This window comes from Rhinatrema bivittatum, chromosome 2 (assembly GCF_901001135.1).
Source record: "Rhinatrema bivittatum chromosome 2, aRhiBiv1.1, whole genome shotgun sequence".
Lineage (NCBI taxonomy): Eukaryota > Metazoa > Chordata > Amphibia > Gymnophiona > Rhinatrematidae > Rhinatrema > Rhinatrema bivittatum.
This window is the reverse complement of record NC_042616.1, coordinates 608732701-608746995: the sequence shown is the minus strand read 5'-3', so window position 1 is coordinate 608746995 and position 14295 is coordinate 608732701. Positions and strand designations below refer to the sequence as shown.

The 14295-nt window shown below is 40.1% G+C and overlaps 1 protein-coding gene across 1 annotated transcript in view; it reads left to right on the top strand.

Annotated features, from left to right (window-relative positions):
• The window catches only part of CDH2 (cadherin 2), a 399350-nt gene extending 385822 nt beyond the window's left edge, over positions 1–13528 (top strand). The window contains exon 16 of the mRNA XM_029591171.1: positions 12132–13528. Coding sequence (XP_029447031.1) covers positions 12132–12338 — 207 coding nt within the window. The 3' untranslated portion in view covers positions 12339–13528. The remainder of the gene's footprint in view (positions 1–12131) is intronic.
• Positions 13529–14295: the final 767 nt, after the last annotated feature.

Genomic DNA, 14295 nt, shown 5'->3' with positions numbered 1-14295 from the left:
TCAAAGAATCGAAACAAGCAGCTGGCAGACAGGGCCCAGCAGAGCACAAATCAAAAGTTTCACGCACAAAGGCGCACTTCCTCGGGGGGTTCAAAACCAATTATTTTTTCACGTCATTGTACAGATGAAGTAAAATATCCCCAGCCTTGAAGGGCTACCACGCACAAGAAAACCAAATCCAGCCTTTCCCCTAAGTACAATAAATGATTGTCAAACCCCGAAATGATGCAAGCAGCCATGGTTCAGAACAGAGTCAAAATTATGGTTAAGATACATTTTGAAGTCTAGTAATGAGCCAGAATGCAAAAACAGAAATATAACACAATTATTGGGGACTAATAACCATAAAAAGCCACAATGAGGAGCCCACCGAAACAAAGGGATCTTGCATAGCAAAAAGCTTTTCCATATATTCTTACACCTGCACAGCCAAGGTTTGATGTAAGTAATGTGAAACTAAAAATACTGTAATTAATACCTGAATTTAAAACTGTGATCATTGTACAAAACACCTGTAATATCAAATAGAGTGCAGGCTGTGTGGGGAATCAGTAAGGAACTTAGGAAATTCAAATACATTTTTAGAAAACGTGCACTATCGCAGACCTTTTTATGCAAATTGGATGTAAATTGTTGCTAGAAAAAAATTTAAATAGCTTTTCCTCCAAGCAAAATTAATGTTTGTGCTTAGAAGCTTGGTGCAGGATTAGTCTGTCATAAATAACATTGCATTTAGGCATCCTACACTTAGATAATCGTGTTTGGATTTCTAAAGGGAAATCATACCACTGGACTGCCCACTTAGATGGACATTCAAAATTAGCCATTAAAGACACATTCACAGGTCTGCTTCTAAGTATGAAACTGTTTTGGACTTTAACTTGGCCCAATAGCTCTCTTAATTGCAGGTTCTAGATGTCTAACTTGCTGGCAAGCATATCAAAAGTTAGCCCGAGCTGATACGACTGCCCCTTGCCATTGGTAGGTAGCCAGACTTAAGAGGTAGTTCTACCCCTCTTATTCACACTTTTTCTGTAGTAGTAACCTGTAATCTCCAAGTTTTATTGTGTATGTATCCCAGAAGTGTTTTATACCTGTCATTGCTTCATGAAGGAAAGGCACTGTTTAATAGTTCTGCTTCAATTTGTTTATTCTTTGAGAAGCAGTATCATTCAATCTATTCTTCTGTCATTGATCACAAAAATGAGGACTTCACGTTGACATCTGTGGATGCTATGATTTTCAGCTCAAATATGCACAGTTCTGTTCACCACAAATTTGCTGTATAGTAGAATCTAAATATAAAACGTAGGATGGACTTTTTCTGTAGCTGATGACCTCCAACAATTAAGTGAAATCCTCTCTAGGGAAAGCATATATCCAATCCCTATTTTCTTTTTTTTTTTTCTATGAAATGAGCTGAAAATTTCAGAACAATCATCCACAGGCGTCCCCTTGGCCTCAGTTTTGCACAGTAGTATTAATCAGCTCTATTTTAACAATCCATTTAGAGCAGGTAAATCCAGAGTGGACTAGACTGCTGCAGCAGCATGGAGAGGACTTAGACATGAGGCGCCATGCCAAGTGCTAAATGCTCTGAAAATATCCAAAAGTCTTAAGCGTACGGCAGAGCAGTCTCGGCTGCACAAAATAACAGATCAGAAAACTGTGGCTACCAGAGCACACGTAGAGAGTAATAATCCTTTATGCTTCCATTAAAAATTGATGCATGGATGTCGCCATCCTGAGTCTTTGCAATGCCATGGTGGAATGTGTTGTCTCTGCGGCTTCATTGGGGATTCGGGTTGTCAGCGTTGCCCATGTATCAATTTTTAATGGGCGCATAAAGGATATTACTTTATACGTATGCTCTTAGAGCTCTCACAGATTTAATGCTCGCTCGCAGCCAGAGGCTCATCTTCATATTTTGACTTCTCTCCTGTTGCTGCCTTTGCTGCATCCACTTTAGGATGTGCGTTCCTTTCTTAGCATGTTTTCAAATACAGACGTGACAAACAACCTCCTTGAAATCTGAGGGGATCCCTATATTGGATATTTGGTAGTCCACAAAGCTATTGTTCCCATCAGTCTTACATTTAGAAAATATGACTGAAATCTTTGCATATATATATATATATATATATATAGGATTATCTAACTGAAAATTACTGGAACAAAAGTTGTGTGTGTGAGATTTGCTTGAAAAGTAAACATCATCGCATGTCAGTAGGAGGAGACAGACTATAGTCTGTCCTTTTGGATGTTTTATAAAATAAGTTACTGGATTTAGCTGAATTTACTAAAATCAACATCGACACTTTTTGTCTCAAGACAGAACTGAGGTATTGCACCCATTCTTGTTATGTCCAGGCCACTTACCATAATATACTTATTGGTAGACAACGGAAGATTCTGCATCTATCAATTTAGTACATTTCATACACAGAAAGAAGCCATTTTACTGAGCTGTGGTAAAATGGTTCATTAACCTATATTATCTACCATAGAATAGTGTTATAATGCCCAGTGTTAGTAAAAGGTGTTAAATCTGGTGTTTTATGGCAGATAATTCCATTATGTTACTGTCAGTGGTAATGCATCGGCTTTGCAGGCAGTGGCTATCGCTAGGTCTGATATGGGCTGCAGTGTTTCTCCCTGCCCCCACCCCGAATGAACAGCAAGGTCTCCCTGGATGATCTCTGCTGTTTCAGTACATTTTTTGCCTCTGGGTGTTCCTTAAGCTTGAATGTTGCCTCTGTCATCTGCCAGTCTGACGTCTGTAAGTGAAATAAACATGCCAGGAGATTTTAGAAGTGTAGCACAGATTACTTTTTTCACACTTCACAAGAGAGCTAATGCAGTAAGAAAAATAAACCTAGAACATTGAAACACATACATAGGGGGTTATGGAAGGGCATGTGACATTCTCGCCTGAAAAGTTTAAAAGTTTTGAAACTAATTTTTGTAATTCCTAGCAAGAAATAGCATGCTTTCTTCAGATTCGTTCTTTGCAGGTGGTAATTGACCCGCATAAGAATTAAGCAAAGGTGATGTGTTTTCAAGACAGACCTTTCTTAAAAATATGGCAGACATTTTTGGGTAATTCTTATGTTGGTTCAGTAAAAGGTTTCACTACCTACAAATCCGTTTTTTCTTCTCCAGCACCAGGGCAGCCTCTGGAACTCTGCACTCTAATGGGGCTTGGGGGGTTAGTGAGGTCTATGATTTGTAGTCACAGAGCTCGCTTGAGAGGTATGCAGTGTGGCTGTTCCCTAGCTATTACCTGTTTATCCCCATGGGCTTAACAGCATATCAAGCATATAAATGTTACTGACAACAGCAAGTTAACTGTACTTATCTCTATTTCCATATTTAAAAAAAGAACATTTTAGCACAAAACAGTTGCACATTTGCCATTGCATGAAAAGACATAATTGAAAGCAAACATTTACTAATTTAGAGAAGATATAAGCAATAACTTGTCAATAAGCTATCAACTATCATGAAGTATTAAAAAGAAAAAAAGGCAGCATATCTAACCAAATTAATATCCTTGTGGCTTATTCCCTTCTTATTAAGACCTCAGAGTTTGCAGAACTGGAATTCAGCCACTGGCTGAACCATTTTCTTTGGGTTCAAACAAAATGTTTGGGTTTCTAAAAAGATATAACATCTGTTGTAGCTTCAAGAAATGCTTACAGGGAAACATCAAATAAAGAGCAATAATAAGGAAAGTTTTTACATTTCACCTCTTTTGGCCCTTGAAGCATCAGGGAAAATCTGAATCTTTCATCCCATAAATATCTTCCTTTTGCTAGCAAAAGAAAAAAATATTTTAAATATCCAGTGCTTACCTGGTTGCTATAGAAACACCAATAACAGTATGGCAGTACATCTTTACTTCTCTGGTTTTTAGGTCCTAGCCTATACAAAATGGAACTAATTGTGGTGGGGTTTTTTTTGTTTTTTATTTAAAGAACAACAAACAGATTATCTACAGATGATAAGACCTGACTGATCAGTACAGAGGACCAGTGACAGTTAAAGCAGCAGTAACAAAAATATTTTTAGATAATTTAGTAGTTGGGTAAAACAATCATTGCAGTACCTCCTTTTTTTTGATTCTGATGGATAGCAATCCTAATTAGCAAGACATGTTTTAAGAATTTCTTTATACAGAAGTTCTCTGTGAACAAGCAAGGCTGACGCCCAGGGTGATGGACCATTCTCTCCTGTTTCTTAGAGGTTTTGCTCTACTGCCTTGTGAGCCCCTCAGTTATTTTTTGTCCAAGCTTCTGTGCCCTCTCTGTTTTGGTACTTGTGGTTTTCTTATCTTTTACTTCGAACTTGTTTGGAGCTGCCTCAGGCAGCCCTTCAACAGCATGTTTTAGTGCTACCCCCACCCCCCCAAAAAAAAAAAACATTACAAAGAATAAAGATTGCCTACCAAGAAGGGCACCTCCAGTGGCTTCAAGGATTTGTATGTTGACACAAGGTGTGTCCATAACCTATAACCAAGACATTTTGTTACAAATATATGAGGCCAGACTAGAACACAGCCAACTGTTATAATTAGCCGGATGCCACCAAGGTCCAAGAGAAACAGGGCTTGGATCGCAGGCTGATGAAAACTTAGTTATTCCTCTTCTCATAGTGGGGCCTCTTCTATGTCCAAGTTGAGCAGGAGCTCTTTGAGCAAAGCTCCCCCTTCTACAGCACTAGTTCCCAGATCCACTGCAATGCTGGAGTTAAGCAAGGCCCAAAGCAAGGGTCAGTGAGCCCTTCGCATGCCAGCGGGGCTCGTCTGCATACAAGAAAAAACGCCTTATGTCCGATCTGGCATTGCAGTCAACACCACTGAATCTTAAATCAGGATCACCCTGGTCAGTGTACCCAGTGCTGCTGACACAGCTATTCTCTTTGTCGACACTCCCAGCCTCAGAACCATCACTGCTTCATGCCCCAGCATAATCTGTGCACCAGTCCCTGGCCCGATTGGTGTACTCAAGGCATATGCAGTCCCACTTCCTTGATGAGGACTTAGCTTGGAGACTCTCAATTCAATATGCTCCATTATGTCTCTGGTCTTTATGCAACTGTCAGTGCAGGTAACCTAGAAGGGGACTCTTGCTTGGAATCCAATAGGAGCTTTACAAGAGGATGACCCCAAAATATTATAAGAGTGTCTCTGTTAGACACAAACAACCCATAGACCAGGTAACTGAATTGAAAAATAATTATTTTTTTTTTTACCTCGTTGATGGCAAGTGTCAAGGAGGGCATCCTTCAACTACTCCTGTCCAGAATGGAAAATGCGTTCCCTCAAGGGGGAGTCCCTCTTGCCTCCACACCTCGGAAACTCCTGTAAAAAGTCCTGGTTGGATCTAGACTCTAACCTTTGCTCTGCAGAGGAATCTATTCAGTCTGAAGAAGGAACATGGGATACCATCATATGAAGCATATTTTAAGAATGTTCCCCTCCAAGGTGATCAAGAACCCCGCCTTTATCATCATTAGAGTCGGGGTTAGTGTCCCTTTGCTTTTTAACGGAGGAAGGGTCTACGAGGATTCCCTCATATCCATACCTGATCCCCTGAAGCATTCTTCACCACTAGAAGATCTCTCATACTCCAAATTCCTGGTCAGGCTAGACCATGCAATAGGAATCATGTCATTAAGAACAAAGACCCCTGCACCAAGATCTTGGGGCTGTTTTGGATTCTGGAAATGCATACCAACCCTGCAGCGATCCAAGTTCATTCAAGCCTGATGGATTTACAGATGAGAATATGGGGGAGAGTGGTACCCAGTAGCCAGAAAATTGGACATGAATTACAGAGTGAAACTGGCCCTAGTGTTTGGAGTAAACCAGCTACCATTGTGGTGGTAGAATCAGAACTGAAATGAGCTAAAAAAAAACCAAAACTCATCCATTATGTAGTGAGAGGACTCCATTGTTCGATTTGAGGGCAGGTATAGGCAGCTATTCAAGCTATTATAGGTATTAACATAGAATTCAATGTCATTGTGTCTGCTACGTATATGGGAAAACCAGATACAGGATATTTCTAAGAAGGTATTAATAAACCATGTATTGCATGCTGCTCATATTACCATTGCATATTATTGGGAAAAAATACTGGTGATATCTCATTGGAGGAATGTATTGGCAGAAATAGCAATAATGGAAAATGTCATGTACTTTGAAAAATCAGTCAGAGAAATGTGATAAAATTTGGATATTTTAATTGTGACTTTTCTCTTGTGATTATGACTGTCATCCAATTTGGAACTGTATTCTCATGTGCTGACATTTTCTATATATATCTGAGTTCAAAATAGTTATTTAAAAAAAAAAAAAAGCAAACTAGAATCTTTTCCAGCAGTCTCCCAGGTAGAAATCCTAAATTGTTGGACATTTTTAGAAAGAAGGTCTTCAAGAGCTTGATGCTTAGTGCCTGCATTGTGGCTCATCAATTCTACATGGTATAATACTTACACAGTTGTATTGACAAGCAGAAATATGTAGTAGAGTGGCTGTTCAGAGAACAGAAAAGTTTTCAGTTGGTTCTCCTGGACATAGGATATGATCATACTTTTCTAACAGTATATGAATCGTTAGATTCCGCAGCAGGATCTTCTGCAGCAGACATCGGGACAAGTCAGATGACCTGGTTGAGAATCATTTAAACAATTTGGCCAATTTCCCATGTTTGGAGGACAATCTCTTCGGAGACCAGGTCAGGGAAACAGTTGCCCAGATTAAGGAACAGCATGCCTTCCTTCTGTCCTTATTGACAAGTACCAAACAACCATTTTTCTCTAGGCATCCTTACTTCACTTTTAAATGCTCTTCCTTCCACCCATTTCAGTGGTATCACACACTATCTGCACTACCGCAACAGCAGCTTATGGCTCACAGATGTCAGCAAGAGAGATATCAATCAAAGACATCAGAACAGATCCAATCTAACCCAGAGCCTAGTTTTTGACAGGACTTAACTCTCAGGCTGCAACCTTTTCTGTAGGGGAGAGGATTCACCTTTTCCTAGAAGAGTGATAGATCACTAAGGATGGTTGGGTCCTCAAAATTGTGGAATCTGGTTACTGTTTGCACTTCTCCTCCAGTGCTGCACTATTGTTTAGTCTTCAATCCAGATCCATCTCACTCGACCCAGCTCCATCTTGAGATGGAGTCACTTGTCAGTGGGCAATAGAACATCTCCCAAAGAACTTGTCAAGGGTTCTACTCCTGCTCTTTCCTTATACCCAAGAAGTCAGGGGCATTGAGACTTGTGCTGCATTTATGAAGACTGAACAAGAGCCTGGTATGGGAGAAGATAAAAATGATATTCCTCCACAGCACCCAATCCTTCATTCTAATTTGAGATTGGATGTGCATCCTGGATCTGAAAGATTTTTGTGTGCTTACAATACCCATCACTTCATTGGAAATACCTTGGATTCATAGTGGATTCCTCTCACTACCAATACAAGGTTCTTCCCTTTGGGGACTCAGGGGCTCTGAGAGTCTTCATGAAATGCTTAGTGGTAATAGCAGGCCACCTTTGTCACCAGGGCATGTGTATCTTTTCTTATTTGGATGATTGGATAGTAATGGAGCCTTCCGAAGCAGGGGTGGATTCCCTGCAGAAGATGATTTAGTTCCTTCAATTGCTAGGGCTCATAACCAACTTTACCAAGTCAAGTCTTGTTCCTACCCAAAGAACAAAGTTTTTTGGAGCATGGATAGATTCCCTGGAAAGAAAATATTTCTCCCATCGGAGAGGGCATTCTGCCTTTGAACTTTGATCCAGAATCTACTACAGTGGGGTCAAGTCTTGGTCCAAGAAATACTGGTTGTCTTGGGGAATACAGTGCCAGCAGTGCATGTAGTTCCCATAACTTGCCTCAGCATGAGAATTCTCCAGTGGGGCCTCTGGCCCAGAGGGGATCAGTTGCTTCAGCTCTTGTCACATCCTGTGAGAGTAGCTATAGAAATGTCTCTCCCGTGGTGGCTAGATCCAAAGGTCCTTGAGATAGATGTTTTCTTTGGCTTCTGCCTCATCAGGTAATGCTAGCACCAAATGTCCACCACGGGGTAGGGTGCATACATGGGCTCCTTCTGGACCCAAGGGAATGTTTTTCAGATCAACCTCCTGGAGCTATGGACCATCAAACATGCATTGAAAGTTTTTTCACTTTCCCGTTTGGGGAAATATAATTCTGATTCAAATAGACAACCAAATAGCAATGTTTTACATGAAAAAACAAGAGGGCAAAGGGTTGTAGACCCTCTTTCAAGAATCTCTACAAATTTGGGAATGGGATTCCAGCCACACAGCTTTCCTACAAGCAGCCTACCATTCCAGGATCTCCAACACACTGGCAGATCACTTCAGTAGAATTCTTTGCCCCCATGAGTGGTCTCTAAACCAGGGCTTCCGAAACTTGTCCTGGAGACCCCATAGCCAGTTGGGTTTTCAGGATATCCAGCATGATTATGCTTGAGATATGTGCATACCATGGTGACTCTGTTTATGCAAATTTCTCATGCATATTCATGGTGGATATCCTGAAAACCTGACTGGCTGTGAGGACCCTAGGACAGGTTTGGGAAACCCTGCTCTATACCAAAGAGTAGCAGATAGGTTGTTTAACGTCTGGAATCATTCGTCAGTTTACCTGTTCGCATTAGAGGACAACAGGAAAGTTTAACATTTTTTTTCCTTTCTTCAAAGGAAGTTCATATTTGCTCCAGATGCTTTCCTGCTCAGTTGTGATACAGATCTGGTATATGCCTTTCTTCCATTCCCAGTGGTAGCGAGAACAGAACTGAAGTCACTCAGACTGGGCACAACTTAACCTCATTGATCCAGTTTTGTCATCTTGGTGTCAAGCAGGCTCCCTGAACCCATTTGCCTGTACACCTAAGAATTTGCTTCAGTAATTATTCTCTCTCTAGTCGCTGGGCCTCAGTATATCATTGGTTAAGGTGCATCTCAATGCTGTTGCAGCTAATGTTCAAGTGGATTGCAAGATTATCTCCATCCATCTTCTGGTGTCAAAGTTCATGAGAGGCTTATAACACATAAGTCTTCCAATTGCCAAGCCTCTGGTGCCATAGGATCTCAGTGTCATCTTGGCTCAAGTAATGAAGCTGCTCTTTGAACCTTTAGTTGGCTTGCCAGTAGTTCCTCACTGGAAAATGGTGTTCCATCAGAGAAGCTAGAAGAGTCTGCGAACTATAGGCATTGGTTCATTACTCTCCATACTTACAGTTTTTCCTCAACAAAGTTGGGCTCCATACCTATCCCAAGTTTCTACAAAATTAGTTTTGGCCTTTCATTTAAATCAAGCTATTGTATTGCCCATGTTCTTTCCAAGACCTCATGCACATAAGGGGAGAAGGCCCTCCATTCACTGCACTGTAAAAGGTCTTTGGCCTGTTATCTAAAGAGAACTCCCCCATATCACCAGGCTTCTCAAAATGTCATCTTTTATGATTCTAACAAAATGAGAATAGCGGTCATCAAGTGCACATTATCCAACTTGCTAGCAGACTGTATCATATTTTGCTAAGCTCTGGCTGGCTGCCAGATCACAGACTCTGTTAAGGCTCATCCAGTAAGAGCCATGGTTACCTCAGTGGCTCACCTAAGAGCTATGTCCATTGAAGACCTATAGAAAAATGCAATGTGGTCATCAATTCACACCTTCATGTCCCACTACTGTATGGACAATCTATCCTGAAGTGACAGTAATTTTGTGCAAACAGTGTTGGGTAGCCTGTTCACCCAACAGCCCACGTTCCATGGTGAGTCTTGATTGCTTATTCAGTTAATGTTTCGCCATGCAACCCTCAGTTGTGACTCCCCACATGCCATGGCTAATTAAGCTCTGCTTGTCAACTGAGAAAGCATGTTTGCTTACTGTAAACAGAGTTCTCAAGAGATAGCAAGATAAATTAACCATGCTTAATAGCTGCCTGCATCCCTGGAGAGTCAACTACCCAGCTAAATATACAGTTAAGCTCTACAATCAACTGAGGGACTTGAGGCAACATGTGCAGGGGAACACTCTCATATGTTCAGTAGAGCAAAAACTCTATGAGAGAAGGGCCTGTTGGATGATGTTACCCATGTCATGGTATAATTCATCCTGTTGTCTATGGAAAGCCTCATTTATGGTAATAGAACTTGCTTTTGAGCCATTCCAGCTTTTGCTATGAAAGTAGGAGCCTTATTTACTAAAACCTTGCTCCCATTTTTTGGTCTATGGGAAAATTGCTTAGTAAATAGGCCCCTTAATTAGGAAAAGCTGATGTCTTTATGTGCCAGGGGTCAACTAATCGTATCTTACTGGCTTGGAAGGGGGTTTTTTAAACTCAGTGCAAAAACCGAATGACTCAAATTGCTGCTGGCAAATGGTGCTAAAATATTTTCTACTTAATGAGAAAATGGTGCTTTTCATTTTTGAAAGCTCCTGCTATTTAGCCATTCCTATTTATGAATCTAAATAAGTCATGACACTGCTGAGCTGATCCTCCTCATACCTGCTTCCTGCAAAGCAAAAATATAACATTAAAAATGTACACAAAGTGTGTTACTATAACAAAAAGCAAGCAGTTTGCGGTTTTTCTTTTTCAATTAAAAAAAAAAAAAAGCATTAAAACATAAATATATTAAGACAGAGGGGAACCAGCTCAGTGACTCACTGGCAGTGCTGTGCTGTGCCTGCCATGTTTAAGAACCTCATTCAATCCCCAAATCAGGACGACTTCTCCCCACTGCGGAAGCAGTGTTCACATCCCCCAAGGGGGAGGAGGAGCTATAACTCAAGGATGATACTTAATTGATTGCAGTGTTTTGGATGGAGTCCTAGTGCATGGTCTTTGGCAAAGAACCGAGCTGCAATGAACAATGTATATATATTTGGAGGGGAGTATTTTAAAATAGGGGAAAAATCAATGGGTAGTTGCAAATGAAGGCTCATGGTGCCAGAATTCTTTGCACTGGTTTCACTAGATCTGGAAGCCTATGGGGGTGGGAGGAAACTGCTGGCTCAAAAAACTATAGAAGACTTTCTAGGACGAGTGTTAAACTCCGCTCTAGGTGGCTCATAACCAGGCCTGGTTTGGGGATATTCTCCATGAATATTTGATTGATTTGCGTACAATGGTTTATGGTGCATTTACATATTTAGATTTTCCTCAGAACCAGACCTGGTTGCTGTGTTCAAGGAGCAGAGTTTGACGCTCCTCTTTTAGTCTAAGGCAAAAAACAGGAATCAGTGAAACTCCATTTTATAATCTGGCAAGGAACTGCTGCTATGTCAGCTTATTCCAAAGTCCCTCGGGTTCTTTTTCAAAGTCAATGTAATGTAGTATTGACAATTTTGTAATACAATAATCATAATATATTGGAATTGTGCAGTCTTAGAAAAAGTATTTTAGCAATGGAGAGAGAGTACATTTTTATAGTTATTTTATGAATGTGTGCAGTGAAAGTTCAGTTGGTATAAAATCACTGAGATCACTGCATTTGGTGTCTTGAGAAGTTTTGCCCCTGCCATTGCTTGTTGAGGATAAAAATGTTATCAACAATATGGTGTTCGCAGATTTTAGGGTAACAGAGTTCTACAATTACAAGCTATTATATATAGCAAAGGATGCACTATCCCTGTCTGCTGCCAAGACTGGGTGGCATTACTTTAGACATCCTATGTTTTGAGCATTACATCTGGACATCTGAAGTGAAACCATGCTTCCAGAGCCCACCCACTTAGTTGGCATCTAAATATAGCTGTTAGGCAATTAAAAGAAAGTTACTCATCTTCTTTCCACCTGAGATTATGTAACTATAACTAAGATACTTTGAGAATCAGGACTGTTTGAAAATTTGTTAGACATTTTACTTATGAAACTAGCTGTCTACTCTAAGCAACAGATTTTAGACATCTGACCTTGGTGAAAGCTTTAGAAAATATAGCCCAGCATGGAAGAGATCCTTCTGAAAACAAGATTTTGCTGGTTTTGTGGTTCTACATTATATCTCTCCTTGGCATATCAGTTCTTCAGTATATATTTCTGCATTGTTTCATGGGCTTGACGCATCTTTTTCTCCTTCCAGGGACTTAAGGCAGCCGACAACGACCCTACAGCTCCACCGTACGACTCCCTACTAGTCTTTGACTATGAAGGTAGTGGCTCTACCGCCGGATCTTTGAGTTCCCTCAACTCTTCAAGTAGTGGTGGAGAGCAAGACTATGATTACCTAAATGACTGGGGCCCTCGTTTTAAGAAGCTTGCTGATATGTACGGTGGAGGCGATGACTGAACTTCAGAATGAACTTCAGTTTCTGGACAAGGACAAACATTTCACCTGATATTCCCCCCCAAAAAAAAGCATAAAGAAGCTAGGCTTTAACTTTGTAGTCTACTAGCACAAGTGCTTGTTTTGAAGGCTTTGGCATAGGCTGCAAACCAATTTGGGCTCAGTGGGAATATCGGTAATCCAATACTGTTTGGAATTAAAAAAAAAAATTGTTGAGCTCAGTTACACTTGAATTTTACAGTACAGAAGCACTGGGATTTTATGTGCCTTTTTGTACCTTTTTCAGATTGAAATTAGTTTTATGTTCATGGCTTTAATGGTACTGATTTCTGAGAGGGTAATTAAGATGACAAAGTATGTTGTGGGTGGGGAAGAGCAAGTAACCATAAAATGCTTCAACATGCTTTTGTTATATTTGCATCGCTTTTATTAAAACACAGAATTTGTGATGAAGTAAAAGCTCCCGGAGCTTGTTTTTTGATTGAAGCGGAAACCATGAGGATGACAGGTGTACAGTGCGTTACTTCTAGTTTTAGACATTAGTTTTTTTCACTAAAATTCTAAAACTTATGCAGCTGGTCGCAAATAAAATAAGTTGTCATATCACCAGTTTGTAGCGGCACTGATTTTTTTTCATATCTTAGAATGTTAGACTCATTTTGGTCTTAATTCATGTACACTTTTCTTTTGTTTTCGAAAAATTTTGGTACTTTTTTTTTTTTTGTCACTTCACTGTAAAAATGTGTACATAATGTTTTATCAACATTGTCTATAAAGAAGTGCAAAAGCTTCAGAACATGTGTATGTATTATTTGGACTATGGATTCAGGTTTTTTGCATGTTTATATCTTTTTTGTTAATGGACAAAAGAATTTACAAAACAGGCTGGAAAGAAATTACATTGATTCAGTTGCTGAACCGTAGATTGAATATTCAAATTTTTTTAAGCAATTTGGGGAGGGAGAAAAGTTCTTCTTAGCACAAATGTTTTACATAATTTGTACCAAAAAAAAAACAAAAAAAACAGGAAGGGGTGGCCTGACACTGGTGGCATAACTAATGTGTTATTAAAAAGGGAAAAAGCGTTTAAACTGGAGCGTCGTCTGACAACAGCTTTGCCTCTGTATTGTGTACCAGAATATAAATGATACACCTCTGACCCCCAGCGTTCTGAATAAAATGCTAATTTTGGACGTGGTGACTGGTTTGAACTTTTTTTTTTTTTTCTTTTGCACTCAAACAGCTTGGAATGTGAAAAATCCCAAGCTGCAAACTTTTTATTGAGAAGACTAGAAAGGAAGGGAGGGGAGAGTGCATTTCTGCATCATGCTGTGTACTGGGGCTGCTTGCTTTAGTCTGAGCAGGCTAGAAGATCTCAGGTGTGTGCGCAGAATTTGAAGGCAGAACAGCAACACCATCTGCTCTTGGAAAGCCAAACCTCGACAGATGCTTTGCACCATGAAATATGACAAAATAATGATATAAAAGCTCAAAATATGCTATTTGCACGTGCTGTGTGAATGGGGCTGTGGTAGACTTTCGCAGTTTAGTATGATGGTGTAATCAGGTTTGTACTCTTGTCTGCACCGGAAAATAAAAAGGTTAAAGTTAAGGATCAGATATAACCAGCAGTATCTTAAGAAACTCGCACCTAATAAAACATCTTTCTAAATAAAAGGATTTCCCTTTCATTCTTTACTGTTGGAACAAGTCAGGTGACTGATAGCATAGTAGCCTGAAAAAGCCAGTGTCTCCTGACTCCCTCTTAGGACAAGCTGCCTGATGGTTGCCTTGCTAGTTATGATCTGCCTTGGATATTCCTGTAGGATGAGAGTAATCAGACCTTTCCTTTTGCCCCCTCCATGTTCTGGAGCCCATTTAAGAAGAAAAACTTTTTTATTATGATTGGGTAAATTGGACTGTCTTGGCTGGTGGAACTGTCTAAACATTATTTACATAG